Source organism: Vulpes vulpes, chromosome 1 (assembly GCF_048418805.1).
Source record: "Vulpes vulpes isolate BD-2025 chromosome 1, VulVul3, whole genome shotgun sequence".
Classification (NCBI taxonomy): Eukaryota; Metazoa; Chordata; class Mammalia; order Carnivora; family Canidae; genus Vulpes; species Vulpes vulpes.
In genome coordinates, this window is record NC_132780.1 from 128636727 (window position 1) to 128654290 (window position 17564).

Consider the following 17564-nt stretch of genomic DNA (forward strand, 5'->3'; position numbering starts at 1 on the left):
TTAGTCTCTTGCAAAAATTAATTGCAATTCAAAATTTTTGAGGTCTGCTATATTCAAGGATGAAAAAAAAGTGTTTGCAGACATGGTTATTATAGATTAGTGGGAAAGATAACTTGTCACATAAGGAGATAGGAGGCAGAATGAAACAAGTGTAGTTTTCCAGTATTGACTACTTTGATTTAAATAGTGTAGGTGGAAAATTAAATTGTAGAAGACAAGTATGTAGAAACATGAATGTTTAAGTTCCAGATTTAAGAGCAATCTGTGGTTTGAACCTTATCTAATGAAATGCCATCCATATATTATGCTATTATAATATAATATAATGTAACACTATTATTATGTTTTCCTGTTATAGAAAATTGCTTTATGGAGTAAATGAAATTACTGTGAAAGTGCCTTCTGTTTGTAAGCTTCTAATTAAGGAGGTAAGACAACATTTGTGATAAATAGAGTTGTCAATTTGAAAAGAGCCCCGATTGGGGCAGCCCAGGTGGCTCAGCGGTTTAGCGGGTGGCTCAGCGGTTTAGTGTCATCTTCAGCCCAGGGCGTGATCCTGGAGACCTGGAATCGAGTCCCACGTCGGGCTCCCTGCATGGAGCCTGCTTCTCCCTCTGCCTGTGTCTCTGCCTCTCTCTCTCTGTGTGTCTTTCATGAATAAATAAATAAATCTTTAAAAAAAAGAAAAAAGAGCCATGATTTAAGTAATAAGATATTTTTGGTTTTCTGTTTCTTAGTTTCTCCCTCACTCTTTTTTCTTTTCTTTCTTTCTTTTTTTTTTTTCTAAACTGGAAGGTAGGGGATCCCTGGGCGGCCCAGCAGTTTAGCACCGCCTTCAGCCCAGGGTATGATCCTGGAGTCTCGGGTTTGAGCCCCACGTCGGGCTCCCCGCATGGAGCCTCTGCCTGTGTCTCTGCCTCTCTCTCTGTGTGTCTCTCATGAATAAATAAATAAAATCTTTAAAAAAAACCCTGGAAGGTAAAAGTAGTAACTCTGGTAGAGAAATAATTTGGGGACATAAATTACCATTTTAATTAATTAAAATACTTACTTATTTTGCTTTTCTTATCTGTACATTTTTTTTAAAGATTTTATTTATTTATTCATGAGAAAACTCAGAGAGGAGAGAGAGAGAGGCAGAGACACAGGCAGAGGGAGAAGCAGGCTCCATGCAGGGAGCCTGATGTGGGACTCGATCCAGGGTCTCCAGGATCACACTCTGGGCTGCAGGCGGCGCTAAACCGCTGAGCCACCGGGGCTGCCCTGTACATTTTTTTTTTTAATTCAGTACGTTGCACATGTAAATCTTGCCCTATTTTATAGATGTATATACCTGTTTTTTTTCTTTGATTTTTAAACAGTTTATCATATTTCTTCTTCATGTGGTATTTTATGGTGCATTTTTTGGGAACTAGACATTATACCGTAAGTTTGGAATACAAAACATGACCTGATGATTGACATTGAGGAATTGTACTTTATCCTGGGAAGGAAATGGGTCAATGATTATTGTAGTCACTGCCCAGTTACAGGTGCCATTGAGGAGATGTGAATAAAAGTTAAACATATTAAGGAACGAAGTAAGGATTTTGCCTGGCAGAGTTAGGCTCTCTGGTCTTCCTTTTGGTTTTTGGCTAAAGATCAGGAGTTGAGTGAATACTTACAGTAGTGCTACAGAATGTTTTCCCTCAGTTCCTGAGAGTAACCATATAATGTTGCTTGAGAACGTATCAAAGTGTTGTGATTAGGAATTAGAAAGCCTTGTTTATAATATAATTCCATCAGTAACTACCTTTGATCATTAGAAAACCTTTCCGCTGCTCTTTTATAAGTTGGAGTAAGTCCTTTCAAATTATCTCATTTAATTTTGAAGTAAAATGGGACTATATATGAGAAAGTGCTTTGAAAATATACAAGCATCACTTTAAGACATTTGGGGGAAGTTGTTAACGAAATAGAATACTATGAAAACAAAGTCCATTGCCAGGATTCCCTTATCTCCTTTAGGTTTTAATTCTTAATTATTTCCTTAAAGAATGCAAAACAGTGTAACTTATTATCTAATATTTGTCTTCCCTGTAGATTCCAGTGAACCTTTGACTTAAAGGAAAATTGGTATTTGGAGCTCATAATAAGTAAACATTTGTTCCATTTAATTAAGGATTTTATATCCTTTAGTAGCCCAGTAATTATTGGAAGTAAACGTACTTTATTGCTGAAGTAGAATGAAGAATAGTTAAATAGACATATTTTAGCTATTTCTAGCTGAATCTCTATTTGGATTTGGTATGGATCTAAATGGATGCAAATAATTTAAATTAAGCTTCTTTAGCCAAATTATAGTAGGTTGATTATAAAAAAGTTCTATGCTAATATCTTGCCCTACTCTTTCGGTAGTACGTGTTGCTCTAGGTTATTACAGAGGGTATCCTCTAAATATCTTGTTAATTATTTCTTAAATGAAAAGATGGAACATCTGTATAGTTATAAAGACCTCATTCATTTTGACTTAAAAATCTTGTTTTTTAGGTTCTCAACCCATTTTACATTTTCCAGCTCTTCAGTGTTATACTATGGAGCACTGATGAATACTATTATTATGCTCTAGCCATTGTGATTATGTCTATAGTGTCAATTGTAAGCTCTCTCTATTCCATTAGAAAGGTAAGTCCAATTTATTAACAGCTTTCACATTGTGTATTTTGTAGTATTATGTAAGGTGTGTATGATAGTATTTGGTACAAAGTAATACTTAATATAGTTATTTTTTTGTTATATGAATATGTACTCCTTTCCCTCTTTTTTCGAGAATGGGGAAGGCAGGTGCTTTTTAGAGTTAGACTACCACTGGACTGGTTAGAGGGCATAGGGATCTATACATGCTTATCACAAGCTGGAATACTGGAAGAGTTCTTGCACTCTTTTCAGGACTTTCATTAAAGTGCTAATCCTCGAATAATCTTTGAGTCTTTTAGTCTTGACATTTTTAACAGCAAAGTAATAGGCATTTGCTATATTAACTTCCCTTATTTTATATCACATTTGCTTTTTAATATCTTGAAGAATAGGCTTATATTAAGTAGTTTTTATATTTTTTTTAAATTTCAGCAATATATTATGTTGCATGACATGGTTGCAGCTCACAGTACTGTGAGAGTTTCAGTTTGCAGAGTGAATGAAGGTAAGTACTTAAGGTAACTCTTGGAAAAATAAACCAAGTAAGATACCCATTAAGCACTAATAACTAAAGCAAGACCAATGTATTATACATATACATTTTTTTTTTTTTAAAGATTTCATATATTTACTTGCACACATTCACAAGTTGGGGGAAGGGCAGGCAGAGGGAAAGGGAAATGAACTCACTGAGCTAGCTGGCAGCTGCACCCGGGCTCTGTCCCAGGACTCTGAGTCGAAGTCAGATGCTTGACTGACTTGAGCCAACCAGGTGCCACCTTGTACATTCATTTTTTAAGAAATAAAAATAAGTATTTGGATTTGTACTCCTCTGACGTTGTTTCAGATTCATTCCTGTAAAATTGTATTTTTCTTATTCTACTATGTGACAAGTACTGTGGTAGGCTCTGGAGATGCAGTGGTTACCAATATGGACACAGTGCTTGTCATCACTGAACTTCAGTCCAGTTGGAAAGGCAGATGATAACTAGTAACAAGAAAGTGTGACAAATGCTATCTAGGGAGGGGTCAGGAGATTTAGATATTAGAGCTCATTTACTGTAGGTGTCAGGGATGGCTATTGGGAAAAATATTTTTAAGTGGTTGAATTAGGTAAGAGGTAGGTGAAGGGGAGGGGTGAAAGAGGGAGAGGAGAGGGTTCTAAGTGCTCAGTCTTCTGGAAATGAAAGGTAGCTCAGTCACTGTAATAAGAGAAAGGAATTCAGTGTGTCAGGTGCAGCAACTAGATGATGGCCATCTAAGGCACATTAAGGAATTTGGTCTCATTCCAAAAGGCAATGGAAAGCCATTGAAGGGTTTTTAAGCAGGCTAGTCATCTGATGTTTGCCTTTTTGCAAAAATCATTCTGGCTTTGTGTTTAGATCAATTTTTTAAATTAAATCAACTTAAAAAAAAAGATTTTATTCATGAGAGACACATACAGAGAGAGAGAAAGAGACAGAGACAGACAGAGACACAGGCAGAGGGAGAAGCAGGCTCCATGCAGGGAGCCCAATGTGGGTGGAACTCGATCCCGGGACCCTGGGATCATGCCCTGAGCTGAAGGCAGACACTCAACCACTGAGCCACCCAGGTGTCCCTTTAGATGGGTTTAGAGGAGAATAATGTTGAAGACCTGAAATGGATCAAGATAGGAGGGTTGTGGAGATGGAGAGAAACAGGATTGGGCTGAAAGATACTTAAATGTGTCCATTGGACAGGATTTAGCAATTCATCGGATGCGAGGTGTTAGAGCAGTGTCAGGCTCGAGGGTGGACATGGGTGCCATTTAATTAAATTAGGAACACTGGAGGACAAGCAGTAGGAAAGGATAACATTTTAGATATGTTAGTTCGTCTGGTGCAGTATTGAAGTGTAAAGGACATAAAGAGACGGCACAGCAGCATGGGCCTTGGAGGTAGTAGCTATAGTAGCTATTTCGATTAATTGAGAATACCAAATCAGCCTCCAGTCCCTCGGCTCAGTACACTACATCGGAGCATAAACACTGGCCTGGCAGGTGATTCCTTCCTTGTGCTTCCTGGTCACTTGCAGCTTTAGTTGGGAGTATCTATCTTCTCCTTTGGTGCTCATCCTCTTTCTGCTCTGCGGAAGACACTGGGGATGCTAGGACATTGCATCTAATGTGTGTCTTCCTTACCTCCTTTGGCTGCCAAGTCATTGGTATTTTGTTTCCTGGTATACCTGAGAGGAGGAGACTTTCAAGTGGCATTAAAGCTTTGAAAGAGTCGAGTTTATTTAAAAATGAAAATTAAAAAAAAAAAAAAGAAAATTATTATGCCGACTATGTGCTTAATATCACTACAATTCTTTAGAAGTTGTTTCCTCATAGCTTAGGAAAGGAAGTGTTTTATCTTATAGACTAACATCACAAACAATAGTTTTCTCTCTTTACTTGTCTTTGTTTACAAACTAGCAGATCTCTTTTTTTTTTTTTCCCAGATGTCTTTTCTGAGCATAGTATTAAAACCTCAGGGAGGGAAGGAATTCAGAGTCTAAATGTAAGGCAGTCTTAACAAAAACCTCCTTTTACTTGGAAAGATCTTTTTGAATTGAATGTAATGCACAAGTTTCTGTTTTTAAATGTACAAATTTCTAAGGAAATAATGAACTAGATAAATGTTTAATTTATTTTGTAAATTTATTTAAAATAGATGTAAAATATTAGGACTATTTTAGGAATGTTGAAGGCATTGAAATGTTAGGAGTCGTAAATAGTGGCAGTGAGAAAAAGAATAGTGTAAAAAATTGCTGTTAAAAAAAAGTGCACTGGGCCACCTGGGTGGCTTGGTTGGTTAAGCATTTGCGACTAGCTCAGGTCATGGTCTTGGAGTCCTGGGATCGAGCCCTGCTTGGGGCTCCCTGCTAAGTGGGGAGCCTGCTTCTCCTCCCTCTGCCCCCTCCTTGCCCATGCCCACATGCTCTCTATCTCAAATAAATAAATGAAATTAAAAAAAAAAGAAAGTACACTAAAATTTTCAGTGCTTTCTACTGTTTCCAAGGAGTTAGAGAAATTTGAGCTTATTTAACTGTTGCAGGGAATCTCCTGTGTGGACTCACTGTTTTTCTAAGAGGCTGCTTGGTCAGAGGGGACTCGGCATCACTTGTGTGTGTGTAGCTGACGTCCTATCAGGAGACAAACTACCTGACATACTTAAACACTATGCGTTGTTAGCCTAAGCCATAATAATCTTTTTTTGTCTTACTTTCATGTATTGAGATTGTCCTGTTTAACTACATCATATATTTAACTTAGTATTGAGGTGAGGTGACCTTTTATTTACTGCAGATCTTTTATTTACTGTATTTTTACTTCAAGTTAAGGGATATACAGACTTCTCTTTTTCTTTCTTTAAATCCAGAAATAGAAGAGATCTTTTCTACAGACCTTGTGCCAGGAGATGTTATGGTCATTCCATTGAACGGGACAGTCATGCCTTGTGATGCGGTTCTTATTAATGGTACTTGCATTGTAAATGAAAGCATGTTAACAGGTAAACTAAATGAGTAACAATCAGATCAGTTGTTTATGATATTAGGATTAAGTAGTTACTGATTAATTTTAAAAACCGTCTTGTATCTATAACTATAAAACTGTATTGTTTGTATTCTCAGAATGTCATGGATAACGAAGATCCTTTTTTTTTCTTTTTTCTTTTTTTTTTTTTTTAATTTTTATTTATTTATGATAGTCACAGAGAGAGAGAGAGAGAGAGAGAGAGAGAGAGGCAGAGACACAGGCAGAGGGAGAAGCAGGCTCCATGCACCGGGAGCCCGATGTGGGATTTGATCCCGGGTCTCCAGGATCGCGCTCTGAGCCAAAGGCAGGCGCTAAGCCGCTGCGCCACCCAGGGATCCCCTTTTTTTTTCTTTTTGAAGGGACCAAGTTTCTCATTATACTCAGTTGTGATACTAAATCATTATGCTGGTGTCCACTGTATCTTTTGGCATACTACTTTTGCTGTGAAGGGAGTATTTTAGTCAGGGAAGAGGAAATAAATTCTTTGCCTACAGAGGATGGCAGCATATTTACTTCCCCATTTGATATGTAAAAAGTGGGAATAAAGATTTTTTATTTTGCTTAAACTGGGGGGAAGTAGACTATGAGATGATTTCCTTTTGGAAATTCCTAATCTGAAGGTAGAACTTGATATCTTTTTATCACATTTTCTTTATTTTTTGTCAGAGTTAACCTGGAAGGAAGCGATTGCCATATGTTTTCAAACTGCTAGGAGTTTTGTCTTAAAACAGTCACACAAATATTCTCACATACTTGCTATCTTTGAAACAAGAGATGTGAATGCTTAATATTGAAAAGAATTTGGCAGTTTGTTGTTGTTTGAGAGAACAACCATATTCTGTATTTACTCTCTTTCCTAGATGGCTTTTGTCTTCTGTGTGTGTATGTATGTATAGTGGGGGTTAGGAGTAGGTCCTCACATCTTAGTGTGCTTGAGGTTGTGGAGTGCTTTTCTTTTCAGTTCAGTTTTTGGGGACAAGTGAACAGATGTTGGGGCTGTAGCAACTACTTGATATTTTTATCGGAAACTGGACAAAATGATTTCCGGATTATTATTTTAACTCACAGCTCACTTCCAGGAATTAGTGTGGGAGACAAGACAATGTGTTTGGGCAAGGAAATTGGTAGAAAGAAAGCTAATTGAATAAGCTTTGTTATCCACATATGAGAACTCGTAGGAACTGTTGAAACAGTATGATAACATCTAGGTTATTTAACAATTCAAGATTTGTGTGTTTGATAATGATTTCTGTGCTTTAATTTATGATTTTTTTAATTTTAAAGGTGAGAGTGTTCCAGTGACAAAGACTAATTTGCCAAATCCTTCAGTGGACATAAAAGGAATGGGAGATGAATTCTATAGTCCAGAAATACATAAACGACACACTTTGTTTTGTGGGACTACTGTAATTCAAACTCGTTTCTACACTGGAGAACTTGTCAAGGCTGTAGTAGTTAGAACAGGTATAAAACATTTCATCTCTTCTTGCATGGTTAGCATATTTGATGTGTACTGAATGTTTGAAAAGCAATTCTGTTTTTGGGATAATTCTCATTTTCTTACAAAAATACAGTCATTTTCTTCTTTAAATTTTTAAAAGGATTTAGCACTTCCAAAGGACAGCTTGTTCGCTCTATACTATATCCCAAACCAACTGATTTTAAACTCTACAGAGATGCCTACTTGTTTCTACTGTGTCTTGTGGCAGTGGCTGGCATTGGGTTTATCTACACTATTATCAATAGCATTTTAAATAAGGTATGTAAATGGAACTTTTAATAAGGGTTGAGTCTTAATGATGGCATGTGGCTTCTGAGGATTTGAAATGTGGCTAATGAGAATGAAGAGCTAAACTTTTGATCTAACTTAAATTAGCTATATGAGACTTATAATGTACAAATATAGAACATTTTCATCATAGCAGAAAGTTCTTTGGGACAGCTCTGGGCTAGGTGGTCTTTTTCTTGCTCGCTTGTGACCTGAAAAAGGGAGGGGCAACTACACACTCACCGAAAACTTTATTTTCTCTTAACTTCTGGAATATACAGTTATTTGTGATTACTTACTCGAAGATTCTTCTAAGAGACCTTGTCAGATTTCTTTTCTGTCCCCTTTAGAGATGGGCATAATATGGTGCTTGTACTAATAAGAGTATCTGCAGACGTTTATTGAACTTTGAAGTGTGTAGCCTGTGACACATGTAGAGCTCTTCAAAAGAAAATTTCCTTTATTATTTACTTATTTTTAAATATTTATTTATTCATGAGAGACACAGAAAGAGAGGCAGAGACCCAGGCAGAGGGAGAAGCAGGCTCCATGCAAAGAGCCTGATGTAGGACTCGATCCCGCGATCTGGATTCAGGCCCTGAGCCAAAGGCAAATGCTCAACCGCTGAGCCACTCAGGTGTCCCGAAAATTTCCTTTAAAAATAGTTTTCATTCCACAGTCCATTGACAACTCACTGAACTTACTGTTTTCTGAAGGGAAACGAATTGTAAATGGTTGATGGATATAACTATATACACACTTATAAAATTGAAAACAGTTTATGGATTCTTCACTGGAGAAATACCCACATTGTATTATTAAATATTTGATAGGCGGAGGGATCTGACATTTATTTTTCTGTTAATTGTAGGTAGAAATTGGGGTAATAATTATTGAGTCTCTGGATATCATTACCATTACTGTGCCACCTGCACTTCCTGCTGCGATGACTGCTGGTATTGTGTATGCCCAAAGAAGATTGAAAAAAATTGGTATTTTCTGTATTAGTCCCCAAAGGATAAATATCTGTGGACAGCTGAATCTTGTTTGCTTTGACAAGGTTGGTTCAGTTTCATAATCATTCTCAAAGGTTACTTCTGTAGCTTTTAAATATTTAGATTGAGGTTTTCTGAATGTGTTCTCTATCAACCAATTTGCACACATTATTTAATGTTCCTCTAATACTCTTTTTTTCAACTTTCTTGGCACATGCATCATTTTTGTATATTTCTTCTCACTGCTTTTTCAATTTTTAATGCTTAGATATTGCTTATTTGCTGAAATCTGCAATTGTCTAATCATTCACATCCAGAATCATGCCTTAGAGTAGTAGTAAAGACTTATCTGATCTTTCATGTTTTTAACAGAGTAAGCTCCATACAGATGTATTTACTGGAATTTTATTGGTATATCCGCTTAGTTGAAAGTTTGCCGTATGATTTTATTGAATATGATTCAAAATTATGAAGGTCACTGATGACAAATGATGTACCTGTGTGCAATGTTCCTTGCTTCTTAAACAAAGGGTTTTCCTTCCTTCTCCTGGAATTAGTTTTCTTAAAAGTTTTATTTTGAGAATTAAACATTGGCCAGAAAACCTCCCATCAAGCTCTACTTGGTAACCAATATGATAGATATGTGATTTTTTTGCATTTTCATTATTGAGGGAAAAAAATGAGTTGTTTTTTTTTTTTTTTTGTCCTGTCCTGGGGTCTGTAACTGGCTTAGTTGGTAGAGTGTGCGACTCTTGATCTTGGGGTTTGAGTTCAAGCCCCATGTTGGGTGTACAGATTACTTTAAAAGAATAATTACATCCCATGACTACATTTCATACTTCTCTGTTTAGAAAATTTCACTTATGCCTTTTGGGGAGATACTATTAAAACTTTTCAGCAGTCACAAAAGTGGGGAAAAGATACAAGTATGAAAAGTCCTCACTCGGCTTTAAGACGTAGGCATTTTGTCAGTCTTACTTTAACTGCTTCCTTCGTTTTGAAGGTGGCAGCATCAGACGTGCTTTCACTCCATGTACCTGTTTTATCTCCAGAAGATTACTGCAATACCATTATCTTACTCTACTTAACAAAATTAACAATTCTTTAGTATTATCTAATACCCAGTTCATATTCAGATTTCCCTGTATTTCACAAAAAGTGTCTCAAATTTTGCAATTTGTTTTTTCTGTCAGAAACCAAATAACGATTGCATTGGTTACAAATTGACTATAGCAGTTGCTTTTTTTGCCCTTTGTCCCGAATCATCTTATTGAAGAAACCAGGTCATTTGCATCCTGGATTTAGCCATTTGCTTCCTCCTGATATCATTTAACTTTTTCCTCTTCTCTTTTTGGCTCCTTCTGTCCTGCTGTCTCCTTCCTAGGTAGGCCTTTATTGATTGATAGGTTAATTGGTGTATTGCTCGACTGTTTTTTTCGTAATACAAACACATAAACATATGGTTCTATAAGTATGTTCCTCCTGCCCGTAGAGGAACCATAATGGAAGAAATGTTTTGCACCCTTTCCCTAACTTTAATTATTTCCTGGAAGTTATTCCTCATCAATATACAGAGATCTTACTAGTTTCCTTTGTTGACAGCTGTATCCTATTTTATTATGTATATGTAGCATAACTTTTTGTGATTTCTGTTTTTTGGAGGCATTATTCATACTTTGTACATGTGTGCTTTTTTTTTTTTAAAGACTGGAACTCTTACTGAAGATGGTTTAGATCTTTGGGGGATTCAACGAGTGGAAAATACACGGTAAATATTAGCTAGATTTGATATTTATTACTTCTTAGATGTCTTAATATATGAAACATTAAAACATATAGAAAGTAATATGACAGCTGTGTACCCAACACCAAGATTAAGCAGTTGACCTTTTGCCATAATTGTTTCAGGTCTCGTTTAAGAGATTTAAATATCGCAGATAGTGCTAAAGTCTTAATCTGTTCCTACCGTCATTCTGAAGTTGTGTTCTATTATCTTTGCATGTTTTTATATTTTTTTCTACATCTGTCTGTAAACAAGACCTATCTGTAAATAAACATGTGACTGATATATTGTACATGTGTTTTTGCTGCTTTCATAATCTTAAGTATTGTGTAGTATTCCATGATGGGATTAAACCATAATATATATTTTAGGGAGCAGTTTTATTTTTTTCTTCATGTCCCCTTCCAATTATTATACACATCTTGTCAGCATGTGATTGAGTTTCAGTAAACTAGCTTCTTAAAGATGTCGGTGCTGGGTTATATAGCACCTGCATGGCTACAGGTTTAGTAGGGACTGCCTAGTTACCAAGTGATACCGCCCTGTAAGTGATTGTCAGACTTCTCATTCTTGCCTCATGGATAGATTGAAAACGGTCTTTCATTGTGGCTCTTGCAGTTCCCTCGTTACTTGATAAGCTGCTCTTACTTTCACATTTTAGGAAGGATTGTTATTTAACATTCTTCTGTATATTGTCAGTTTATATATTGACACAATTTTTGGTTGTGTTCGTAGTTTTTATTTTGTTCAGGTGGTAATCTTTTTCAGTACTATGCATTGCAAAAATATTCCAACGGTGTGTCTCGTCTTTATGTTTTTGTTGTCTTTTAATGGCTTAGTAGTTGTGTTTGTGTCATTTTTTTTTTTCCTTTCAGAAGTCTGTGGGATTTAGGGTTTACAGTTGGAGAGAATATTGTGTGGTTCATGTGATTTCAGAGTTGTTATATCTTAGCCAATAGAATGTCACATTGTGATCTTCTGTCTTCCTCCTAATGCATCCTGCCTTCAGTTCCGTTTCATCTTATATTTTATATAGTTACACGTCGCAGCTTTCTTTGGTCTAATGTTTGCCAAGTGTGTAGTCTTTTCCATAGCTTTACTTTTTAATCTTTCTGTGCCGTTGTGCTCACATTTGTAATTTCAGTTATATTGGAAATTATTTCTGCCGTTCTTCACTCCAGTACAGACACACGTTTTCTCAATTTCTCTTCCATATTTTCACACATTTTCTCAGAATTTATGCATTTTAATTTTTTACTGCTTGTCCTTAAATTATTAGTGATCATATTTAGAGTCTAAAGTTCATGGGTGTTTTTTTTGGGTTTCTAAACCCCCAGGAAACCCGTGGACTATAGAGTACTTTTTTGATTATTCCCCACACTTATTTAGATGTATTTGTTACACAATATTTTAGGATTAGGACTTGGGTTTTATACCATCCGCAGGCTGAGATTTCCCTAGGTTTAGGACTATCTTTGCTAACCACTGCTGCTTCTGCCCCACACCCCTGGACTGCACTGCCCTCTTCTGCAGCTACATTTGTTAGTGATTCTTCCATTTTGCTGTCACTTTTGAAGGACGGTGTAGCTGCATATCTATCCAGGGTGTCAGCTGTTCTCAGCGCTTTGACGGTGTGATTTCATTTCTCCTGACTCCTTTCCTTATTGTTGTTTTAAGAATACTCCCTTATCCTTGATTTCTGCAGTTTCTTTTTACTTGTGCAGGACTCATTTGCTTCTTGATTCCAAAGATGCATGCTTTTCATAAATTCTGGAAAAATGGGAGCTTTTTTCCCTACTCTGTTATGATCTTTTCCACACTCTGTTTTCTTCATCTGGGAATCCTGACCATCGGTTAGACAAGAAACTGCCTTTGGTTCTTTCCAAGTCACATCTCCTCCTCTCCCCCCGTGGTGTCTTGTTCTTTGTCTAAGTCTTTAATTTAAAAGTGCCTTTTTTTGCATTCTTCCAGATTGCCATTCTATTATCTCAAATTTATGGGATTCTAATTCTGTCTTGTTGTGTCTGTTGAGTCATGGGAATGTTTTCCAGTGCATGTTTAAATTATGGACTTAGGCTTAGCAGGAACTTTCTGTAAGATTTCTTTGTGGCTGTGCTGTGGGAACTCCTCTCTGGAGAGTTTGTGCTTGGCCAAGAGTGGTGGTAGTGGTGCCACATGAGCTTCAATGTTACTTTCATAACCTGAGGATTTCTGGACTTGCAGTAGCACGTATTCAAACCCAGATCCTATCCTGAGTGGTATAGTGGTTCAGAGTTCAGGCCCTAAAGCCAGACCTCCTGTGTTTGAATCCTTGCTCTGTCACTTAATGCTCTGTGTAACCGTGGCAACATACTTTTCACTCTCTGTCTCCGTTTCCTTATCTATAAAATGGGGATAATAAAACCTCTTCTGTGGTGTAAAGAGGACATGAGTCACATACGTGTAAAGTTACTAGAACTGTGCCTAGTGCATTGTAAATATGATACAGATATTAACTTTTTCAGAACTTTGGGGGAAAAGGTAGTTTGCCTTTGGATCTGCAGGTAAATTATTTTTAGTATGTTTTTTTTCTGAGATGCTCCATTCTTTTATTTAGTATATTCCTTTTCCAAGGATGCTCTTCAAGAGCACTGTCTGTCTTGGGTGAAAGAGATCCTTTCAGTTTTCACTCCCTACTTAGTATCTGGCCAGATCTCTGTGTTCTGTTCCTGTGAGGGGATTAAAGCCTAGGGCCTTAGGGTACTGAGATGGTTCCCTTCCCTTCTTCCTTTTCCTTCGGCAGTCAGCATCATGCAGGTTCACGCTCCTGGTTTTCTTCTCTTTCCATTTCTGGCACTTGAAAACTTTTCTTGTTTATGAGCTCCGTTTCACATTTAAAACATTACATGTTACACGTTCATTTTGTGTTTTTACAAAAGGGATTTTATGTATTCTTATCTATCATAAGCCCTCAGGCAGAAGTTTTTTTTTTTCTTTTTTTTTCAGGCAGAAGTTTTAATTTGGTATCTAATATTTTCTATATTGGTTTGTCTGGCATACTTATTCACAATCTTAGATAATATAGTATTTTAGTTATGTATAATTTACATAGAGGGAAATATTTTTGAATGCTAAAAACTATAGTGAAAATAATATATGCAGAAATGATAACATTTTATTTCTATTTCTTAATATTTATGAAACTGGTGTGTGGTTGAAATATTTATTGTCTTGGGATTTATGAATCTAATTCAGTGCATTTTCTATTTAGTTTTCTTTTGCCAGAAGAAAATGTTTGCAACGAGGTACTGGTAAAGTCTCAGTTTGTTGCTTGCATGGCTACTTGTCATTCACTCACAAAGATTGAAGGAGTGCTTTCTGGTGATCCACTTGATCTGAAAATGTTTGAAGCCATTGGATGGGTAAGTTCAATATTTTGAAGCACATGTAACTTTAAGGAAAATAATCGTAAAAATTACCTTACAGAAGGAGATTTTTTTTCTGCTAGCTGTTTTAATAACAGGTTTATCTCATACCATAAAAGGAACTGTGTAATTTCTAAAGATATGTCATTGGAAAAAGATTTATAATTGTGTAAAAAAGTGTCTGTTTTAGTTAAATTAACTCAAACACCTTTATAAAAGAGGATGATCTGCTCAGGTACCTGCTTTATGTTTATAACAGAAACCAGCTATCCCTGACTTGGGGCAGTAAGCCCAAGTCCGTAAGATGATCTTTAGCAGCAACAATTTGTTGATCATGGGTGAAAAATATAGCCCTGTGTGTTCAGTGTACTTTTGTCTCCATTTTCTACTTCTGTGTTCTCACACACACGTATACAAACACATAAATTTGTTTACAGCTTTTTGTTTTGATGTTGATCATTTTAATTTGAGTGCTTGCTATGTTTTCTGGTTACCATTTCACAGCAATAATAAGTTTGTTTTTGAAGTTCCTTCTGGCTTCTGAATTATTTTCTCTGGGCCAGTTTTCTTTTTCCCTCCCTACGCTTGGTCTTTTTCCTTCATGCTTTGGGTTTTCATTATACATCTTTGTGGTACTTCTGTATTTAAGATTGAAGGTTTGATTTGATAATTCTGGGTAGCTGCAGTCAGGTTTTTCTCCTGCCGGTAGCAAGTTAGTTTGTTTTCCGGAGTTGTGTTTCCCTGGAGAGGGAAGGCTGACCAGGGGGAGCTCCCTGTGTGCTGAAGGTGAGGTCTCTTGAGCATGTGTGCCTTCGTACAGAGCTGCAGGGTTAGCCTTTTAGGTTCCTCTCCTCACCTGCTCCTACTGTGCCTGCCCAGGCAGAGCTGCGTTCTGGAGTGCAGACCCTTACATTAGCAGCCCTTCCTCCTCTCAGGTAGGTAGTTCTCTCTCTAGACAGTGACCCTTGATTTTGTTTTTTGTTTTTGTGCTTAGTTCCACTATTCTGGCTGTTAAGAAATGTACCTCTCCTGAATGTCTGCTTTTTATTCTGGGTACTTTTTCTTCCATTGCTGTATCCATCAACATGTTTCACTTTACATTTTACTTTTATATTTGAAATCCTTTTCCTTTTTTAACTTTGTTTGCTTCTGTAGGTTTCTTTCTTTCTTTCTTTTTTTTTTTTTTTGTGTGTGTGTATTAATGTTTTGAAAGGGAGGAAGATGAATGGCTAGGTTAGTGTTTGGCCATCTTCTGATAGCCCAAAGTAAATATTTGTTAAATTTAATTTGCAAAAGGCCCACAGAGAATAATTTATAAGAGTAAAGCAAAATAGGATGGATCATCTTTGTTATTTAAAACTTCTCTCCAGCTGAACAGATTTTCAATAGATTTAGTGTCCTGTTTGTGGGTCTTCAACAACAACAACAACAACAACAACACTGGTTTTGTAATTAAGTTTGTATGGTAGCATGTTTTGTTGACTCTGAGATGCCTTGATGCTTGATCTTACCACAAAATATCAGTGGAATGTTTCCACATAACCAAACACTACTATTATGTGATGTGATCCACGCCATATAAGATACATCTCAATTTCAGAGATGTTAAAATGTCTTATTTTGTATACAGTTGGCTAATTGGACACAGTTCTCTTCCACTTAATTTTCCCATTGGTTGCTTGCTTCATTTTTAAGTCAAATTAGTTTATTGTTTCTTGGTATATGTGTATTTAATACAAGTTTTTGTTGGAATTAATTTCACCAGAAATAAATTTTTAAATGAAATTTCAAGCAGTTAGGATAGTAGTATCTTAACCGTAAATGTTCAGTCTGAAACACTAAACTCAAATCTTTTTTTTTTTTTTTAAAGTATATCTTTTTTTTTTTAATTTTTATTTATTTATGATAGTCACAGAGAGAGAGGCAGAGACACAGGCAGAGAGAGAAGCAGGCTCCGTGCACCGGGAGCCCTATGTGGGATTCGATCCCGGGTCTCCGGGATCGCGCCCTGGGCCAAAGGCAGGCGCCAAACCGTTGCGCCACCCAGGGATCCCTAAACTCAAATCTTTATACATCAGTGTGTATTTGATCCAGTGGTTCTAGTTACCATATCTGAGCTCCATATACTTTTTACTTTTTTAATTTAAATTCAATTTAATTAACATATAGTATAGTATTAGTTTCAGGGGTAGAATTTAGTGATTCATCAGTTGCACATAACACCCAGTGCTTAGAGCTACCCTATGACCCAGCAATTGAACTACTGGGCTGGGTATTTACCCCAAAGATACAGATGCAGTGAAACACTGGGACACCTGCACCCCAGTGTTCACAGCACCAGTGTCCACAATAGCCAAACTGTGGAAGGAGCCTCAGTGTCCATCGAAAGATGAATGGATAAAGAAGCTGTGGTCTATATACACAATGGAATATCACTCAGCCATCAGAGGACACGAACACCCACCATTTGCTTTGACATGGATGGACTTGGAGGGTATTATGCTGAGTGAAATAAGTCAATCGGAGAAGGACAATCATCATATGGTCTCACTTATAGGTGGAATATAAGAAATAGTGAAAGGGATTATAAGGGAAAGGAAGGGAACTGAGTAGGGAAAATTACAGAGGGAGACAAACCATGAGAGACTCCTAACTCTGGAAAACACACACAGGGTTGAGGAAGGGAAGGTGGGGTAACTGGGTAACAGGCAGTGAGCAGGGTGTTGGGTGTTGTAGTATATGTTGGCAAATTGAATTTAAATTTTAAAAAACCAAAAACCCTGCTTATTACATCAAGTGCCTCCTTAATGCCCCTCACCGACCTCCCCTCCAATAACCCCAGGTTTTTCCTATAATGGAGTCTCTTTCCCTTCCTCTCGTTTTTATCTTATTTTTTCCTTCCCTTCCCCCCATGTTCATCTGTTTCTTAAATAGGAGTGAAATCGTATGGTATTTATCTTTCTTTGACTGACTTATTTCACTTAGCATAATACCCTCTAGTTTCATTCACATAATTGCAAATGGCAAGATTTCATTCTTTTTGATGGCTACCATTTCATTGTAAATATAACCATATCTTGATCCATTCATCTGTCAATGGACATCCGGGATCTTTCCATATTTTGGCTATTGGGGAAATTGCTGCTATAAATACTGGGTTGCATGTGCCCCTGTTTTTGTATCCTTTGGATAAATATCAGTGCAATTGCTAGGTCGTAGGGTAGCTCTATTTTCACCTTTTTTTTTAAAGATTGTATTTATTTATTCATGAGAGACACACAGAGAGAGAGAGAGAGAGAGAGAGAAGCAGAGACACAGGCAGAGGGAGAAGCAGGCTCCATGCAGGGAGTCTAACGTGGGACTCGATCCCGGGACTCCAGGATCACACCCTGGGCTG

General features: G+C 36.9%; 1 protein-coding gene across 7 annotated transcripts in view; it reads left to right on the forward strand.

Moving 5' to 3' along the window:
• The window catches only part of ATP13A3 (ATPase 13A3), a 96302-nt gene that overhangs the window by 34918 nt on the left and 43820 nt on the right, over positions 1-17564 (forward strand). For all 7 annotated transcript variants that reach the window (XM_072726695.1, XM_072726701.1, XM_072726688.1 and 4 more), the window contains 9 exons: positions 359-428; positions 2530-2664; positions 3109-3181; positions 6060-6191; positions 7502-7681; positions 7819-7976; positions 8857-9045; positions 10687-10748; positions 14014-14164. In XM_072726695.1, the coding sequence (XP_072582796.1) occupies positions 359-428; positions 2530-2664; positions 3109-3181; positions 6060-6191; positions 7502-7681; positions 7819-7976; positions 8857-9045; positions 10687-10748; positions 14014-14164 (1150 nt within the window). The remainder of the gene's footprint in view (positions 1-358; positions 429-2529; positions 2665-3108; positions 3182-6059; positions 6192-7501; positions 7682-7818; positions 7977-8856; positions 9046-10686; positions 10749-14013; positions 14165-17564) is intronic.